This window comes from Piliocolobus tephrosceles, chromosome 7 (assembly GCF_002776525.5).
Source record: "Piliocolobus tephrosceles isolate RC106 chromosome 7, ASM277652v3, whole genome shotgun sequence".
NCBI classification, from domain to species: domain Eukaryota; kingdom Metazoa; phylum Chordata; class Mammalia; order Primates; family Cercopithecidae; genus Piliocolobus; species Piliocolobus tephrosceles.
Window position 1 is genome coordinate 123,970,856 of NC_045440.1, and position 17,470 is coordinate 123,988,325.

At 33.7% G+C, this 17,470-nt stretch overlaps 1 protein-coding gene across 3 annotated transcripts in view; it reads left to right on the top strand.

Annotated features, from left to right (window-relative positions):
- Positions 1-16,647, top strand: part of MTBP (MDM2 binding protein) — a 78,312-nt gene extending 61,665 nt beyond the window's left edge. For 2 of the 3 annotated variants that reach the window (XM_023224676.1, XM_023224692.1), the window contains exons 17-21: positions 3,353-3,448; positions 9,280-9,546; positions 11,400-11,649; positions 12,245-12,358; positions 15,664-16,239. In XM_023224676.1, coding sequence (XP_023080444.1) covers positions 3,353-3,448; positions 9,280-9,546; positions 11,400-11,649; positions 12,245-12,358; positions 15,664-15,792 — 856 coding nt within the window. In that variant the 3' untranslated portion in view covers positions 15,793-16,239. Of the gene's footprint in view, positions 1-3,352; positions 3,449-9,279; positions 9,547-11,399; positions 11,650-12,244; positions 12,359-15,663; positions 16,240-16,310 lie in introns of those variants that run through there. The other variant, XM_023224685.1, reaches the window with a different exon arrangement.
- The last annotated feature ends 823 nt before the right edge of the window (positions 16,648-17,470 follow it).

A 17,470-nucleotide genomic window follows, 5' to 3' on the forward strand; every position in this document is an offset into this window, starting at 1 on the left:
GATACCCTATGCTACACAGGGAAAATTTATAAGTTTGATCCCAATATTTGTCTGTTGGCCTTAATCTTCACTTTTTACCTTAGCAAAATATCCTACTGTTTTGTGGTATCGAATTTATATTCTCTTTTATTTCTCTTATGAGAAACAGGAATAAGAAAAACAAACTCACCATATTCTCTGTAGAAGTCAGTAGCTTCTATTTGATATGCAAAGGTAATACTTTCTAATAAAAAAATTGGAATTTTGACTTACAAAATTTTGTTTTTAGTTCTCTTTTCTGTGTTACTGTAGTGTTGATATTGCCACTACTCAGCATGAGCATTGTCAGAAATGCCTAATAGTAGCAAAAAGCATGACCTTTCACCTGAAGAACAGGAAAGTATAATAAAAACGCTTTTGAAACTATGACATTACCAAGTAAGAATTCAGTGTCTACATGAATCATTTACAACTAATTTGACTTCCAAGACAGTTTTCACTAAGTTACTAGTTAATAAATGCTGCATGTTGCTGACATTGACAAAATTGCCCATAAAATTGTGACATCAAATACCTGTGAGAATTGAATAATTTACTCATTACTCTAATGTCTTTTTAATTGTTAATTCATTATTTTGAAAACCTTCCAAAAGCCCTTAAAAATTGTAGATCACTTTGATCACTTTTACAAGCTTAATTTGAATTATACTGTGATAAATATTGCCTTTAAAGGTGAATTTTGGAAAGGCGTTATTCGAAGGCAATTACATCTCAGAAATATTGCTGGAACATTATTGCTTTATGTGCATATTCACTAGAGAGAGAGATAAAGAGCAACTTTGAAAATTTGAGAGTCTTAATGACTTAATGATTTTAATGACATAAAAATTATATAATTTTGGAGTAATTTTTTTTTCTCATAACTTTGAAAGATGGATAACCTTTTGTTGTGGGAATCAAGAAAGTAAAGAAATATACATGTTTTTATCTGTTTAGTTAATTGGATTATTGTCCTTTGAAATCATTAAGCACAAACTGGCAGAGTCAGTCAGTTTGCCTAAATTGAATTATTTATGTAAGTTGTACTCTTTCTGGCAGAATATCTTTCTAGATGCATTGTAGAGGAGACAAAGTTAGTTCTTTCTGGAAACTAATTGTAGGTGATTTATTTAGGAAAATTTGATGTGATTCTTAAGTGTTAGTAAATAACTGCATTGCTGTCAAATGTATCTTCTGTTAACATTAAAGTTGAAGGATGAGTTTTCATGGTAATAATCAGGAACCTATATGCTCTTATTAAATGTTTACCTGCACAAGAAGCCATCCAAAATGCTGTGTTAAAATACAAATATGACTCATTGTATATACCAAGGAAATAATAAACATTGACATATTTATCAACATGTTTATTTTAGAAAGAAAAACTTATAAGTGAAATTAAACAAAAATAGGTAGGGTTGCTGAGGGCGATTGATATGAGAAATGAGAAGACAGTATGGTAAAGGAAAGAAGTAAAATGCTAGATACTTAAAGATTTCCATTTTACAAAGTTATTTTAATAATCATCGAAATACTGGGGTCATTATAATTTACTAGTGTTACTTTTTTGGAATAATTTAAATGGATGCATTTGAATATAATGTCTGCTTTTTAGGATTCATTAACTGGTATGAATCTTACATTTTAATGTAATAATTTCAAATGCTTATCATAGTATCCTAGATAATTTTCAGTGGCAGGACAGTTTTCATTACTAATGCCATAGAGGGGGAAATGTGACAGCAAATTTATTCTTAGTACTCTACTATTTACTTGCCCTTCTACATACCATTTCCAACTCTTCTGAACTCAAGCCCCTGGTCAGTCTTTCTTTCTTTCTTTCATTTTTATTTTTGTTGTTGTTGGGGGCACGGAGTCTTGCTCTGTTACTTGCGGGGCTGGAGTGCTCTGTCGTGATCTCAGCTCACTGCAACCTCTGCCTGCCTCCCGGGTTCAAGCGATTCTCCTGCCTCAGCCTCCTGAGTAGCTGGGATTACAGACCCACACCACCACCCCTGGATAATTTTTGTACTTTTAGTAGAGACAGAGTTTCACCATGTTTACCCGACTGGTCTCAAACTCCTGACCTTAGGCGATCCATCCACTTCAGCCTCCCAAAGTGCTGGGATTACAGGCGTGAGCCACCATGCCCGGTCAGCCCCTTGTATTTCATTTTACCTATTAACTATTTAAAGACCACTGTTGCATAATTTCCCCATTTCCTGAAGTTCTGAGCTTCAGTACCATGATCCATTACATTACAACAGTGGTTTCCAACTCAGAGAAGGACAATTTATCAGAATAATCCAGAGAGCTTAATCTAATTGCAGTGACCCTCTTCTTTCCCAGATGTTGATATATCTCTATAGTTCTAGGTGTGGAAAGGCTTGAGCATGAATATTTTATATAAACTCGACATATGATTAGTTCTAACATGCCAGCTGATTGAAAACCTACTTCAGAAAAAGAACTGAAATAAGCAGTCTCTATACCCTCTGATACTTAAAAAGTTGCTGCCTCTTAAAGTAGGTGTCAATGACTACATTCTCAAGCAAAGAAAGATCTGGGTCCCACATGTGTGATAGTAGGAAGTAAATACTTTTATTGTTACCAAAGATTCAAGTTGACTTTAATTATTCCCCTGCAGAAAAGGATTTAACTAAATGCCTAAAGTTTAATTTACTCTACCAAGGAAAAAATCTTCTAGAAATAATGCTGCTTCTTGGCTGGATGCTTCTTGGATTACACGCCTGTAATCCCAACACTTTGGGAGGCCAAGGCTGGCGGATCACTTGAGGTCAGGAGTTCGAGACCAGCCTGGCCAACATGGTAAAACCCTGTCTCCACTAAAAATACAAAAATTAGCTAGGCATGGTAGCAAGTGCCTATAATCCCAGCTCCTCCTGAGTAGGGGAGGAGGAGGCAGGAGAAACACTTGAACCCAGGAGGCGTAAGTTGCAGTGAGCCAAGATCATACCACTGCACCCCAGCCTGGGTGACAGAGTGAGACTCCAAAAAAAAAGAAATAAATAATACTGCTTCTTAAATTTCCATTATAAATCATATTCCACTTTCGTTTACCCATTTCTCAGAATAGTTTTGTGCAATAAATAACCTCATAACCTACTTGAAGTACAGAAAATGTAAGTGACGAAAGCCAAGGCCTAACCTTGCTTCATTTCCTTCTTATACTTTCTGGTGTGCCTTAACCTTTATCCCATATAAAATTCAGTTATAGAGGAAAAAGTCAGATTTGTTTCATTAGATACTTTCCTTAACTTTCTCTTTGTCAGTGAATAAACTTTGAATACAGATGAAAAACTTTTTGTTTCAGGGAAAAGACTTTTGTTTTGACACCAGAACTTAGTCCTGGGAAACTTCAGGTCTTACCTTTTGAGAAAGCCTCAGTATGTCATTATCATGGAATTGAGTAAGTTTTTAATTTGTACTTTACTCTTCTGTATGTTGTTGATACAGTCTGTCTTGTGTGAAGAGTGACTTTAATAAAATGATATAAATTGAGACAGAGACCAAGAGGATATGTCAAAAACCTCAAAAAGCAAAGCAGTGCATACAAAAATAATTTGTCTTCTGTTGAAGAAGTTACTTGATGATTAATAAGCTTAACAGCATTTAAGCATCCTGTTATTAGCTACTAGATATTTTAATCAAAATTGTTTTGGTCCCTATGTTATAAATGTATATTCACACTATGGGTCACATTAATATTTCCTGGTCACCAATTACATTATAGTTGCTCAGAAATTGTTAGATAGGGCCCAGAATTTCAATACTAGACATTTTTCCAAGAGAAAACTTATACAAGTATGCACATAATAGTTTAATTCTCAATATCCTCAAACTGGAAAGAGCCTAGGAGGATATCAACAGGAAAATAGATAAACTATGGTATATTTGTATAAAGCAATACTATTCAACTATAACAAGGAATGAAATATCGATACATCCAACAACATTAAATATCTGTGTGAAAAATAATTGAAATAAGAATTGAGTCCAGGCACGGTGGCTAATATCTGTAATCCCAACATTTTGAGAAGCCGAGGCAGGTGGATTGCTTGAGCCCAGGAGTTTGAGACCAGTCTGGGCAACATGGTGAAACCCTGTCTCTACAAAAAAATACAAAAATTAGCTGGGCATAGTGGTATGTGTGTGTGCCTGTAGTCCTAGCTACTCAGGATGCTGAGGCAGGAGGATCGATTGATTTTGGGAGGATTGAGGCTGCAGTGAGCCATGACCATGTCACTGTACTCAAGCCGGGTGACAGAATGAGACCCTGTCTCAGAAAAAAAAAAAAAGATTTTGAAGACTTTGAAATTAGCAATATGAAGTATAACATTCAATAATGAATTATTTCTAAAAGAAGTCCTGTATGAAGTGCTGATTTGAATCTAAATGGTAAGATAAGATTTTTAAATTGTTTTGTGAACAGATAGGCAACTCAGAGATAACTACTAAATTATAAAAAGATAAGAAATGCCACCTGATCCATCTTTTTAGTTCTGATATTTGACTAAAGGATTTCTTGTTTAAGAGGATTACTGTTCTCCCTTTAACATGAAAAAGGTAGGGATGTTTCCCAAATAGCCTTAAATTTAGCTTAAGCTTTTACTTAAACTATATTTTTAGCCATATATCCTTCTGTGCTTTGATTACACAATTTTACTTTTCTTTTTTCTTTTTCAGACAGAATCTCACTTTTTCGCCCAGGCTAGAGTGCAATGGCACAATCTTGGCTCACTGCAACCTCCATTTCCTGGGTTCAAGTGATTCTCATGCCTCAGCATCCCGAGTAACTGGGATTACAGGCATGCACCACCATGCCTGGCTAATTTTCGTATTTTTAGTAGAGATAAGATTTAGCCATGTTGGCTAGGTGGTCTTGAACTCCTAGCCTCAAGTGATCCATCTGCCTCGGCCTCAGAAAGTGCTGGGATTACAGGCTTGAGCCACCGCACCCGGCCCAAAATTTTACTTTTCATTTATACTAAGTTTATTAAATGTAAGTGGGAACATCTTGTTCTACTATATAAACATTTGATTAATAGGATGTATTTTTCTGTGTTCCTCCTTTTGATTTTATTAAAGACCTAGAAATTAAACATTACAGAAAAATTTATAAGGAAAACCAACAATTCCTTTCCTTATTACTACCTACCTGCAGTCCCAATTTTTAGGAAAAAAAATATTTTGTTTGGTTTAGTTTCCCTGGTGGTTATCTCTCATTTTAAAAAATATCTTATGTCAATGTTTTTAACTGTCACAATATAAAATATTGACTCTACTATGAAGATTTGGTCCTTCTCAATTTGAGCTCTCCGCTATTTACTTTCATGTTTTTAAACATATATATATACTTAAACTTCTCCTTCTTATTCCATCAGCTATACAGCAGTATCTCCCCCACTTTGATAAGAATCTTAGGACCTCCTAATCTATTAAAGGAAACTAATTAAAAATTTTAGTTGTTTTGTATTTAATTTGAATGTGAAAGTTGAAACCAGTCAACAGTGTTTATATTATTATGAAAAATAGTGTTCACTGTTGAGAAAATGTACTAGTATTAACATTCGCTTTGCTACATGGCCAGCATACCCCAGGACACATCTGTTTTTCACTTCTTCAGCCCTATAAACACACTGAAGCACTGATTTGAATAAAATAAGCTACAATAATTGCATTTTAACTGCTGAGTAAAGTGTCCATCATATAACCTTATTTAGATTATTTTTCCTAAAATTTTAATTTAGTTTTGTTTATTCTGCATCTCCATCTCTCTACTCTTTTTTTCCTGCTGTTTTTAATTTACTATAGAAAAAGTCTTGATATATACAAATTTATAAAATTTTTCAAGGATATGTTCTTCATGATCATTTATCAAAATATTAAATTAAGACTTATTTGAGTACTGTGTCCTGATGGGCTTAAATCTACACAGAGCTTTATTAACTTATACACATACAATGTTTTGAAATTCTGATTCACTGTAAAAAGTAATTCTCTTCTCCACTACCTACCTACTCCCATAAACAAATAAACAAATCTGTGACTTACTTTTTTTTTTACTGCAAATTTATGCTCATTAAACTGGGGACATTGAGACTAGGCTGACAAAGTTGTAGGAGGTGAGCACCATGAATTCTGAAACATGTCTTTTTCAAGAAGGTTTGGGTGTATAGTATGAGAGCCGATTTATGTTCAGCATAGATTATGGAGTAGAAACAAATTCAAGTAACATTTTAAAGTAAATATGAAACTACAAAGAAAGTTCTCTTATGTTGTTGTGGACTTTTAGAAGCCTAGAGCTCTTTCTCTGATACAAAGGAATATTTGGAAAAAATGTGTTAATTGCATGGGAGCAAAACAATGTTTTTTAAGGCAAAATAAAATATTAACTACTGTTGGCTTGTTTGTTTTTTCACCTATTTACCCTATCCTGGAATTTAAGATTCCATTAATTATAAAATGCACTGTTCTATTGAACAGCAAATTAAACTCTCTGTCATACTCTGACAATCATTTGATCACACCAGGCTCTCGCTGCTTTGAAATTTCCTTCATCTATTCCAAGAGATTTGGCAGTTTCTCCTGCCTTCATTGGTATTGGTTAGTGTGTGATGGGCAGTATTTTGTCTATTTCTTATTTACAAAACAAAAACAGCTTCATCGTCTTATGGGTATTTTTATTTGTTAGGACCCATAAAGCATTTGCTTATTGTTTTATAAGAAAATATGGGATTGTGGTCATTCATCCAACAATAAATTTTTACTTCACTAATATCAAATATACACCCTGCCTCCTGCCTCACTGTTTCTTTTCTCTAATTTACAAAGTAAATGTTTGTTCCAATGACAAATCATAGAATAATCTAAAGATATTTTAAATGGCAATTAACATCAACATGTACAATGTGCATAATTCAGTTGAAGCTATGACATTATGAACAGCTGTGATCAAGAGATGTTAAAACTGGAAGAAAAAAATCTGCATCTTAGAAATAAAATCTTAGGGTAGAAAGAAGTATTCATCTTATAATCAAAATATGCATCTTTTCTCTCAAAAATTTTCTGTATTCAAGCTTATCAGGCATTATATTGCCTCTTACCAGACTCTTGAAATTCATGGTTCTAATTTTACTCTAGATTCTACCAATTACCCATGATAGAAGTAGGACTCATCAGTAACCCTTAGGGTTGCTTCTGATTTTTAATGAAATACGTTTCTTAAAACAACAGACTAGAGAAAGAATATTAGCTAGAGAGATGCCAGAGACCTAGGTTCTACTTCCTGCGCTGCCGCCAACTCACATTTGGATTTAGAGTTCAGTTTTGTCACCTGTTAAATTACACTATTTGAGTAGATCAGAGATTTTTTGGTCCTAGTTATACTTTAGAATCATCTAGGTAGGATTTTTAAAAAGTGTATATTTTTAATATTTTAATATAATAAGATGTTTTGATGTGTGTATGCATAGCGAAATGATCACTGTAGCCAAGCAAATTAACATAACCATCATCTCACATAGTTACCTCTTGTGTGCTGAGAGCACCCAAAGTCTACTCTCTTAGCAAATTTTCAATATACAGTACATATGATTAACTATAGTCCTTATACTGTACACTAGATTTCTAGATTTATTCATCCTATATAACTCTGCAACTTTGTACCCTTTAATCTACATCTTTCCATAACCTTCCCCATCCCCATAACCACTATTCTACTCTGATTCTATGGATTTGAGTAGTTTTTTAAGAATCACCCAGGCAGATTTTTAAAACTGTCAGTAACTGAGTATTACCCTAAACCAATTAAATCAGAAACACTGAGCACATGGTATTTCTTAAAAGCTCTTCAGATGGTTCTAATGCTCAGCCATGTGTTGAACATGAGTAAGATGATTCTTACACTTTATATAGAGATAGTATATAAAAATGGTTAAAGTCAGGCTCCGAAGTCACCAACCTGGGTTTACATTCTGGCTGTGCTACATATTATCAGCATACTGCCAGCTTTACTGTGCTAGAAAATAAATCTAATGATGATGATAACAATAATAGTAGCATACATTTCTTGACTGCCCTGCTTGCATGTTTCAGGCACTGATTCTAAGTGTTTATGTATACAATTCAAGGAATTATCACAATAGCTTTTTCAGATAAGTACTATAATTCTCATTTTGCAGATGAAGCAACAGAGTCATAGATAAAGTTAAGTAATTTGGCCAAGTTCACACAGCTAATAAGTAGAGGAGCCTGGATTTAAATCCATGGAGTCTGTCTGTATCAAATACGTAAGTGTCACAAGGGAAAGATAAGGTTCTTAAAACCTCCATCAAGCAGTCAGATGTTCAGGAAATGATACACTCTTTGGGAGTTGAACTAAAATCTTTTGGATACAAAAATCTGATTTTAGGCAGTATCTTAGACTTTTGCAGGTAAAAATGACAGATCACAGAGAAAGGTTTTAATTTGTACAGTGCTGCCATCACATATGTGAAGCCATTTGTGTTTTTTAAATGCAGTTGTAGAAAGGGAAGAAAGTGAAGAGTTTTCCAAGGTCACACAGCTCCTAGGTGATCTTCCTGATATCCTTGTTTGTTGTACTTAACAACCTAGGATTTCTTTGAGTCCAGAAGCATTCACTGAGCTAACATTTCATTGATGCCCTGAATCAGATTCAGCTAGAAACCACATGTACAGACAGCCGAAGTGTTTGAAGGAAAATCTGTCAATCAGTTAATAAGGTGGGAACTGAGTTTCAAAGAAAAAATTTGAAATGTTCTAAGCTGTTTGGTGAGCCAGTTTAGAATGCCTTTACACCCTTTTAATCTTTGTATTGAGAATAAACTTGCCCTTTCTAACAGAAGACAGCAGTTCATGTTGTCATATATCAGCCATGCTGAGAAATCAGAGGTTGGTAGAGTTTTAAAAAGCATTAAAACAGCAACTGTATTATTTTGAAAATAAGCCAAAGAATTAACTTAATCTGTTGCCCAGAAACACAAGTGAAAGAGAAATCAGATTGTACTTCACATTTTTTAATCTTTTGCCATGTCATATAGCAAACTAGAAGAAAATTGAACTTGGGAGGGAAATAGGCCAGCCACTCAACCTTCCAGCAATTATTAGGAAATTAATCAAGAACTCTCAAAGTAAATGTCCTGCTATTTTCTAATTGAAAGGGGAAAGTCTGTTGCTCTCATGGAGGTTTACATTTTAATGCTTTTTCACTCATTTTAGATATTGCTTGGACGACCGAAAAGCTTTAGAAAGAGATGGAGGATTTTCTGAACTTCAGTCTCGTCTTATTCGTTATGAAACTCAAACCACCTGCACCAGAGAAAGTTTTCCAGTACCTACTGTGTTGAGCCCTCTTCCATCTCCTGCAGTTTCATCAGAACCTGGAAGCGTCCCTGACGGAGAAGTTTTACAAAATGAACTTCGAACTGAAGTATCCCGATTGAAACGGAGATCTAAAGATCTGAATTGCCTTTATCCCAGAAAAAGGTGTTATATTACATGCACATAAATAGTATCTCGACAGAAAGTATTTTAGTCTCTAGAGGATTTTTATTTTATATTAGTCTTTCAGATTAATTTCTTCATGGCAAGAAGTTTATTTTATGAACTGTTGATGATTTTGCTTATAAGTTATAAAAAATGGTTTAAAAAAAAAACAGTTTCTTGCTTTATATGCTAATATACAGTCCATTAGCACAATGGATTGTAAAGTTTTTAAGCTGTGGAACAGTGGAGATTTCATCCCATAGATTAAGCTGCTGAGCTGGTCTGTTGAAGAGACTGTTTGGGGATGGGAGTTCTCTCGTTAGCTCTTCCTTCCCTTTCCCCTCAGATTCCTGCCTGCATTGTTCCCTTGAGCAAGAGATTCCATGAGGTACCATTTTTAAAACACCTGTTACATATAAAATACAGCTTTAAACTCTACATAATGATATAATATATGAAACTTTTCTGGATGCGTTTTTTTGCTAACTAAATAAAATGTCCAGATACCTGAACAGAAGTTAGAAGTTTATGTAGTGAACGCTAATTTCTATTGAATTGATGTTATCTTTAGAACCTTTGTCAAACTTAGGTTCTTGGCATCTAAAGCAAGGCTTGAATTCTTATTGTATTTAATTAAACCTTGCAAAAAGTGTGAACTATATGAAAATATAACTTTCAGATCTTTTTTTGAATAGTTTAAAAAGTTAGAATACTGTTACCCTGATATGGAAGAACTCAGTCGTTTTTATGAGGACTTTATAAATTCATGGTACTTTTTATACGTGATAAAACTAAAGAGCAACGGTAACATTTGGGGTACTATATTTATAGCCGTATTTCTTATTTCTGACCTGTGGCTAATAAAAATATATGTGTTCCTAAAAGGAAAGTACACTGTGGCCTCTGGGTCAGCAGAATTGAGGGCTGTAAGACCCTATCTTGTGAAGAGAAAAATTTGGGTCTTGTCGGGAACAAATGTAAACATTTTAGGAAGATTGAAGTATGAGCCAGTTTTATAGTTTATTTGTATTTGTTTTAACACTATTACTTATTTTGCAAGGGAGTTCTGTGGGTATAAGAAGATACAGGTTGTGGTGTTTCTGTTCAAATTATCTTAACAGAAAAGTATAAGTATTTAACAGATTAGTATTACATCTATAAATAGCAGCACTCTTGGCATGCGTAGCTGATTTATTTGAGAAATTGTAAATTAGAGGATGAGAGAGAGTATAGCTAACCAGCTAGCTAGCTAGCTAGATAGATAGATAATTACTTATAGTTACTTTCTCTGTTAGCCAGAATCCTAGTTTGCTGTTCATTACCTTATATGTTTTAGTTACTCATCTAAAGAACTAAGGAGCCGGGCGCGGTGGCTCAAGCCTGTCTGTAATCCCAGCACTTTGGGAGGCCGAGACGGGTGGATCACGAGGTCAGGAGATCGAGACCATCCTGGCTAACATGGTGAAACCCCGTCTTTACTAAAAAATACAAAAAAAAAAAAAAAAAACTAGCCGGGCGAGGTGGCGGGCGCCTGTAGTCCCAGCTACTCGGGAGGCTGAGGCAGGAGAATGGCATGAACCTGGGAGGCGGAGCTTGCAGTGAGCTGAGATCCGGCCACTGCACTCCAGCCTGGGTGACAGAGCGAGACTCCATCTCAAAAAAAAAAAAAAGAACTAAGCAACAACTTTATAATATGATGTTTATTGCTGACTTAAGGCAGTAATAGCAATAAACTTTGTTTGCTTTTCTTGAATTTATGTCATAATGGATATAGTGGTAACATTTAAGATAGAAAGAGAACTTCGATGTTGATTTGCTTAATCTACGTTCTTGATTTTTTTCCCCTACTGTAGACTTGTGAAATCTGAAGGTTCAGAGTCTCTTCTTTCTCAGACAAGTGGTAACAGTAATCACCATCATCATCATGTAACATCCAGAAAGCCAGAAACAGAGCGGTCCTTACCAATTACTTGTCCATTGGTTCCAGTTCCTAGCTGTGAAACTCCAAAACTTGCTATAAAGACCAATTCAGGTCAAAAAAGTATGCATGAATCAAAAACATCAAGGCAAATTAAGGAATCAAGATCACAGAAACACACACGGGTAAAGATTTATTTCCCATTTTTCTTAGTTCTACATGGGAAGTCTTTTTAAATTTGATTAAAATATATGTCTAAAAAAATTTATGAATGAAATGAAACGATGTCTAGAATTCACTGGTGTAAGAAGGATGATAGGAAAATAGGTGGGGATATAAATGAAACAAGATTAGCCACAGATTAATCATACTTGAAGCTGGTTAAAAGATATATCAAGATAGAAGTTTGTTATAAAATATTCTCTGTGTGTCAAATATTCTCTACTTTTCTATGCTTGAAATTTTCCATAATAAAAAATAAATATACGCTTACATATCCCTGCTGTGTATAACTTTAACACTCAGATTTCAATTCAGAACTCATGATTTGAGTTCGTTTCTTAAGACACTCTAGTCATTTCCTGCTAACATTTTATTCCTGTGACACTTCTGACCATGTAAATGTTAGATATCTTTTTTTCTCATTTTGTCTTAATGAATATGTCTGTCTTTTAGCACAGCAAAATGATTGTGTAATTCACAGGATTGAACTCTAAAGTTGAAATAATAGGTTTGTTGCTTTTCTAAGAAATATTAGTCATATGTTATGTTCTGTTCAAGATACTGAAAGAAGTAGTTACTGAAACCCTGAAGAAACACAGTATTACCGAGACTCATGAATGTTTCACTGCATGCAGCCAGCGTCTCTTTGAAATCTCTAAGTTCTATCTAAAGGTACAGTATCTTCTCTACTAATGGCAAAATTTAGTTCATGTTCTAATGTTCCTGTTTGACAAAAAAAAAAGTTTGAGTATTTTTTATGCTGAGAGGATATACTTGCCAGATTTATTAGATGATGGAGATAGAAAAATTGAAGCCAAATACTTTATATTTAATTTGATTTGAGTTCTCATATATAGAAAGCTACATTTTAACCAATATCCTGTTTCCCCTAACATGTGTTTGACCTATAGGTAATAAGCTTCAAAACATGTTTAATTATTAATTTTTTAATACAATTGGCCCTCCATATCTGTGAGTTCTACATCCATGGGTTCCACATCCATGGATTAACTGCAAATTGAAAATGTTCTGGAAAAAGAAAGGATGTTGCATCTGTACTGAATATGTCTAGATTTTTTAAAAAGTATATGGGAAAATGTGTATAGGTTATATGCAAATACTATACCATTTTATATAAGGGACTTGACTATCGGTGGATTTTGGTATTCTCAGTGGAATCATGGAATCAGTCCTTCGCAGAGACAAAAGGGATGACTGTGTAGTAAAAAGGCTACTGGACTAAATACCAAAACACTCAGTTTCCAATTTTGGATCCATTATCAGCTAGTTGTAAGACATTGGACACATTAACCACTCAGATGATGGTTTTCTAAAACTTAGACAATGTTAGATTATGTCCAGCCTTAAGAGTTTCTGACATGAATCAGTTATCTGTGGGTTTCTGGTTAAAACTGCAGGTTTATCACATATCCAAGAGAAAGGACAAGAAAAAACTAGAAATGTTTTTAATACATGTTGAACAATAACAAAAAAGCACATGGAAGCGTGGTGTAAGAAAGTGAAAAGAGTTACAATCTAATTGGGTGCCTAGTGGAATACTAGTGAGAAGCATTTTAATTTCACAGAACCTGAGGTGCTCACGATTTGAAGACACCAGGTATCATGGAAAGCAGGGGCAAGGGTCCACATAGAAAGCAGGGGAGTTAAATAAAGATCTACAAAGTGACCTGGGGATTGTCCAACTTGCTCGGCATGCCCTTCTCCCACAATGTTAACTACAAGGTCTATCATGCATAGGTTTTTCCAGCCACCTCAGTGACAGTGCAGGAAGTAGTAACTGGGGAAAATACTGGAAGCTGCAGTGGAAAAGCCAAATGGCCATCTTGTCACTCTACCTTGTAAAGAAACCAGTGACAATCTCTGCACAGAGCTTCCAGTCAGATTTTTAGTGTCTCACTTTTAAATATGACTAGACAGCCACAGATTAGCAGGCTTTGAGGAAAGCTTCTAACACAATTGATGCCAAAACATAAAGGAATAAAGGGAACTCTGAAGAAGCAGGAAGTTGAAGAAAACTTCATAAAAACTATAATTCTCATAGAAAGAAGGTAATCACATCCATAAAACTAGAACAGGATGCTGTTTCCAAAAAAAGCATAAAACGTGAAAGCTCCATAAAATTAATAATATGATAAAATCAATTAGATGGAAAGGCTGAACAGTTGAGATGAAAAAAATTTACCAGAAATTAGAATCAAATGACAAAAACATTGAATCCAGGATAAGAAAATTGAAGGATTAATACAGAAGATCCAAAATGCTAATAATATGAATTTTACATTTTTTGAACAAAAAAATCTTCTCTACTTTATTCCCAAAGTTTAGAAGAGAGAAACTTGTTCAAAAATGTAACAAACTTTTCTAGGACTGGACACAAGCCTCCTAGCTTGTTCAAACCAATGAATGAAAATTCTTCAGCGAGTCACATAATTGTGGAATTTCACACTTCTTAGCATAGAGAGAACATTTTCTAAAAGCTTCCCAGGAGATAATCTGGTTTATATATAGTGAATCAATAATCAGAATGGCATTGGACTTCTCCACAGTAACACTGTATGCTAGAAGATAGTAGAAAAGTATCTTCAGATTCTGAGGGATGTGTATTTCTAGAATTAAAAAAAGAAAAAAGAAAAGAAACTTCTGAGGGAAAGCGACTTACCTAGTATTCTATACCCAGTCTGGAATGCAGGCCGGTATGAGGATTTAATGAAGATACACTGAAACATGGAATATCTGAAAAAGAATTTGTTTTACCCTTTTGAGGAATCTGCTAGACAATGAAGTTCAACAGAACAAGGGACTAAATCACGAAACAAAATAAAAACTAATCTAAAATGGAAAAGACAAGTCCTAATAGTACCAGGCCTAGGCAGCAACTAGAACAAATTAGAGGAGGCTATGGGAGAAAGATCTCTAGGTTTAAAAAATTTAATTAAAAAGACCAAAAGCAGAAAGGAAGCTGAACTGAGAGATTATCCCGTATACTTCAGGGCTTGAAAAAACTTTGCTGTACATTTAGCCCATTTATTGCCAGTATTTAGGGACGAAAAACCCAGAATTATATACATGGAAAGCTGAGCAAATGAAAAAAGCTAACGTAGTTAACAGGATAAATAGAATATTGGAAGAAAGATAAATTATAACCATAATACATTAATTAGCACACAATTGAAAGTATTTACATAGATACAATAGCGCAAACACTGCCTATTTACTAATAAAAAATTGTGGTACAACTGTTCTTGAAAGGAAGAGTAGGAAGGTTTTGTGTACGAGACCTGAATCCATGACTGTTCTCCCTAACATCAGTAGTCTCTGTCTAAAAGTGTTTAATCACCAAGTAGCAACATAAGCATAGTAGTTAGAAACATTAAAGTATAAATAAGGGAAAAACCTGAAAGAATTGAAAGTGCTGCCTTTATGGAGCGTAACTTGGAAGTACAACAGATAACTGCTTCTTATCTTTTTAAATACAGTTCAGTTTCTTTTACTTTGTAATTTGATATAATCACTAAATTTTTAAAAGTGAGACATCAGTTTCCTTTTGTATGTCATTCTTCTTTATGATGGAGTCAAATAGCCAAAATGAAGAAAAAATATCTTTTACCTGATAAATAAATACAAACCATATGTTTGTTTCTTGAGTAATGCAGCATTAGTGGATGCTCACGGTAGAGGTTGGGAGTTATTTTAGGTCAGCTCTATTGGGAATAGGAGATGAGAGTGAGATGGAGTTATGTGTATGTGTATGTATTTTAGTTAGAGTATTTTGATATTTCAGAATGGCACTAAATTATAACTTAGTACTTAGATTTTTTTTTTTCTTATAGTCTGTCCCTAATCACATTGATACTTGTAGAATGATTTAGGATAATCTCAAGTGTATTTAATAATAATGAGTTGTTCTTTGTAATTTAATGTGCATATTGTAAAATACTATATTTTATTATGCTTAGGATCTTAAAACTTCAAGGGGTCTATTTGAAGAAATGAAGAAAACAGCAAACAACAATGCTGTACAGGTAAAGTTATTCCCAAGAAACTATATTCAATTAAATTGGTATTTTATTTCAGGGTTGCTCTGATGCCATTATATATGCAGCAATAATTAGTTACTGGTCTTTTTCAACTCTGTCCCTGTGAAAACTCTTTAAGAAACTTAATAATAGGCTTATATAGGCTGAGTATTTTATAGTATTTAATAGGTTAGTCTGTCAACAAAAGAGTTTCCAAAGTGATGCTAAGAAAGCAAAAGAAAAAATAAATTATCTGACGTGCTGGAAAAACCAATCCATTTTTGGTTAGCTATTTTCAAAGTTTAGTTTATTTGATTGACCATATGAAACATATTTTTATATAAAGGTGAGAAAATGGAGCAGAATCTTCATTTCATTCAGTGAGGACGATATTATACTCAGTATTGAAAGTCCAACAAAAATGTTCTTCCATTACAAAATAAAATGTGTTTTTTAGTATAAGATTTCAGTATCTTCCTTTTTATTTTAACTTTTCTACCATGTTCTTTTGAAGTTTTCATAGTGTATTTTTCTATTGCTTGTATTTTCAATAGAAATCTACTATAATCATATTTTTCTCCTCCTAGGTGATTGAATGGGTATTAGAAAAGACAAGCAAGAAATGATACAGAATCATTCTTTTTAAGACAATTATAAATTAGATGGAGCTATTATTTGCTACTTTTTTAAGTTTGAAAATTATAAACAAATTTTAAACTTTATTCAAAGAATAGATGTTATATTTCTAAACATTTCATGAATATACTATATTTGTATAGTTTTGGGGATGCTACATAAATGTATTTTTAATTAGATACATATTTTGTGCAGTGTTACTATATTTTAATGTTAAAGTTATTTTTACATGTTTTAAAATGTTTACTCTTAGTTATTTAATTATTACAATAAACAATTTTTTTTTTTACTTTTTGGAATTCATGTCTTTGTTGTTAGGTGTACTAAGTTAGGCCGTGCATTTCTTAGATATAAGTAAGATACTGCCAATGGCTTTTCCCATGTGTTCCAACAACATAGTTTATTGGACTGCTCCCGATTTAGAGAGTATTGGCAAAAAAAATCCACACAGGCCTCAGTCCTGGAGCCACCATTGTTGGGCTATTAATGTTTATTTGGTAACAAAAATTAAGAAACAAGATAAATTGTGAAAATAAGGCATAATGAAAATGACACTAAGTACAGTCTCCCAGGAAAAAAAGTATCTTTTCCCGTGGTAGAAAATTTGGAAAATGCAGAAAATACAAAGAAGAATGAAAAATAATTACCAACATTCCCCCCTACTGTCTAGATATAACTGCTGTATTTAAAAAAAAATGTAGTTATTTTTTAAATATTTTCAAAATTGGAATCATATGTTGTTATGTATATGTGTGTGTTGTGTGTGTATTAATTTATAACCTGCTTTTCACATAATATGTTGTGAATTTATGTCATTATTTTAATAACTGCCTAGTACAGATGAGCCGCAGTTTGTTTAATCCCCCATTATTGGATGTAAAGATTCCGTTTTTCCCTGTAACACATAAAACTTTAATGAATCTTCCCAGTATGTCACTATTTTCCTAGTATACTTTTTTAGGAGTGGAATTTGTGAGTCTTAAGCTCTTTTGTAAATATTTTTAATTGCCCTCCTGAAAGACCAATATGTACTCCCACCAGCAGAGTCCCCATTTCCTTTTTTGATAACTGAAAATAGGAAGGGTGAATTTTTTTTAAACATGTTGGCATC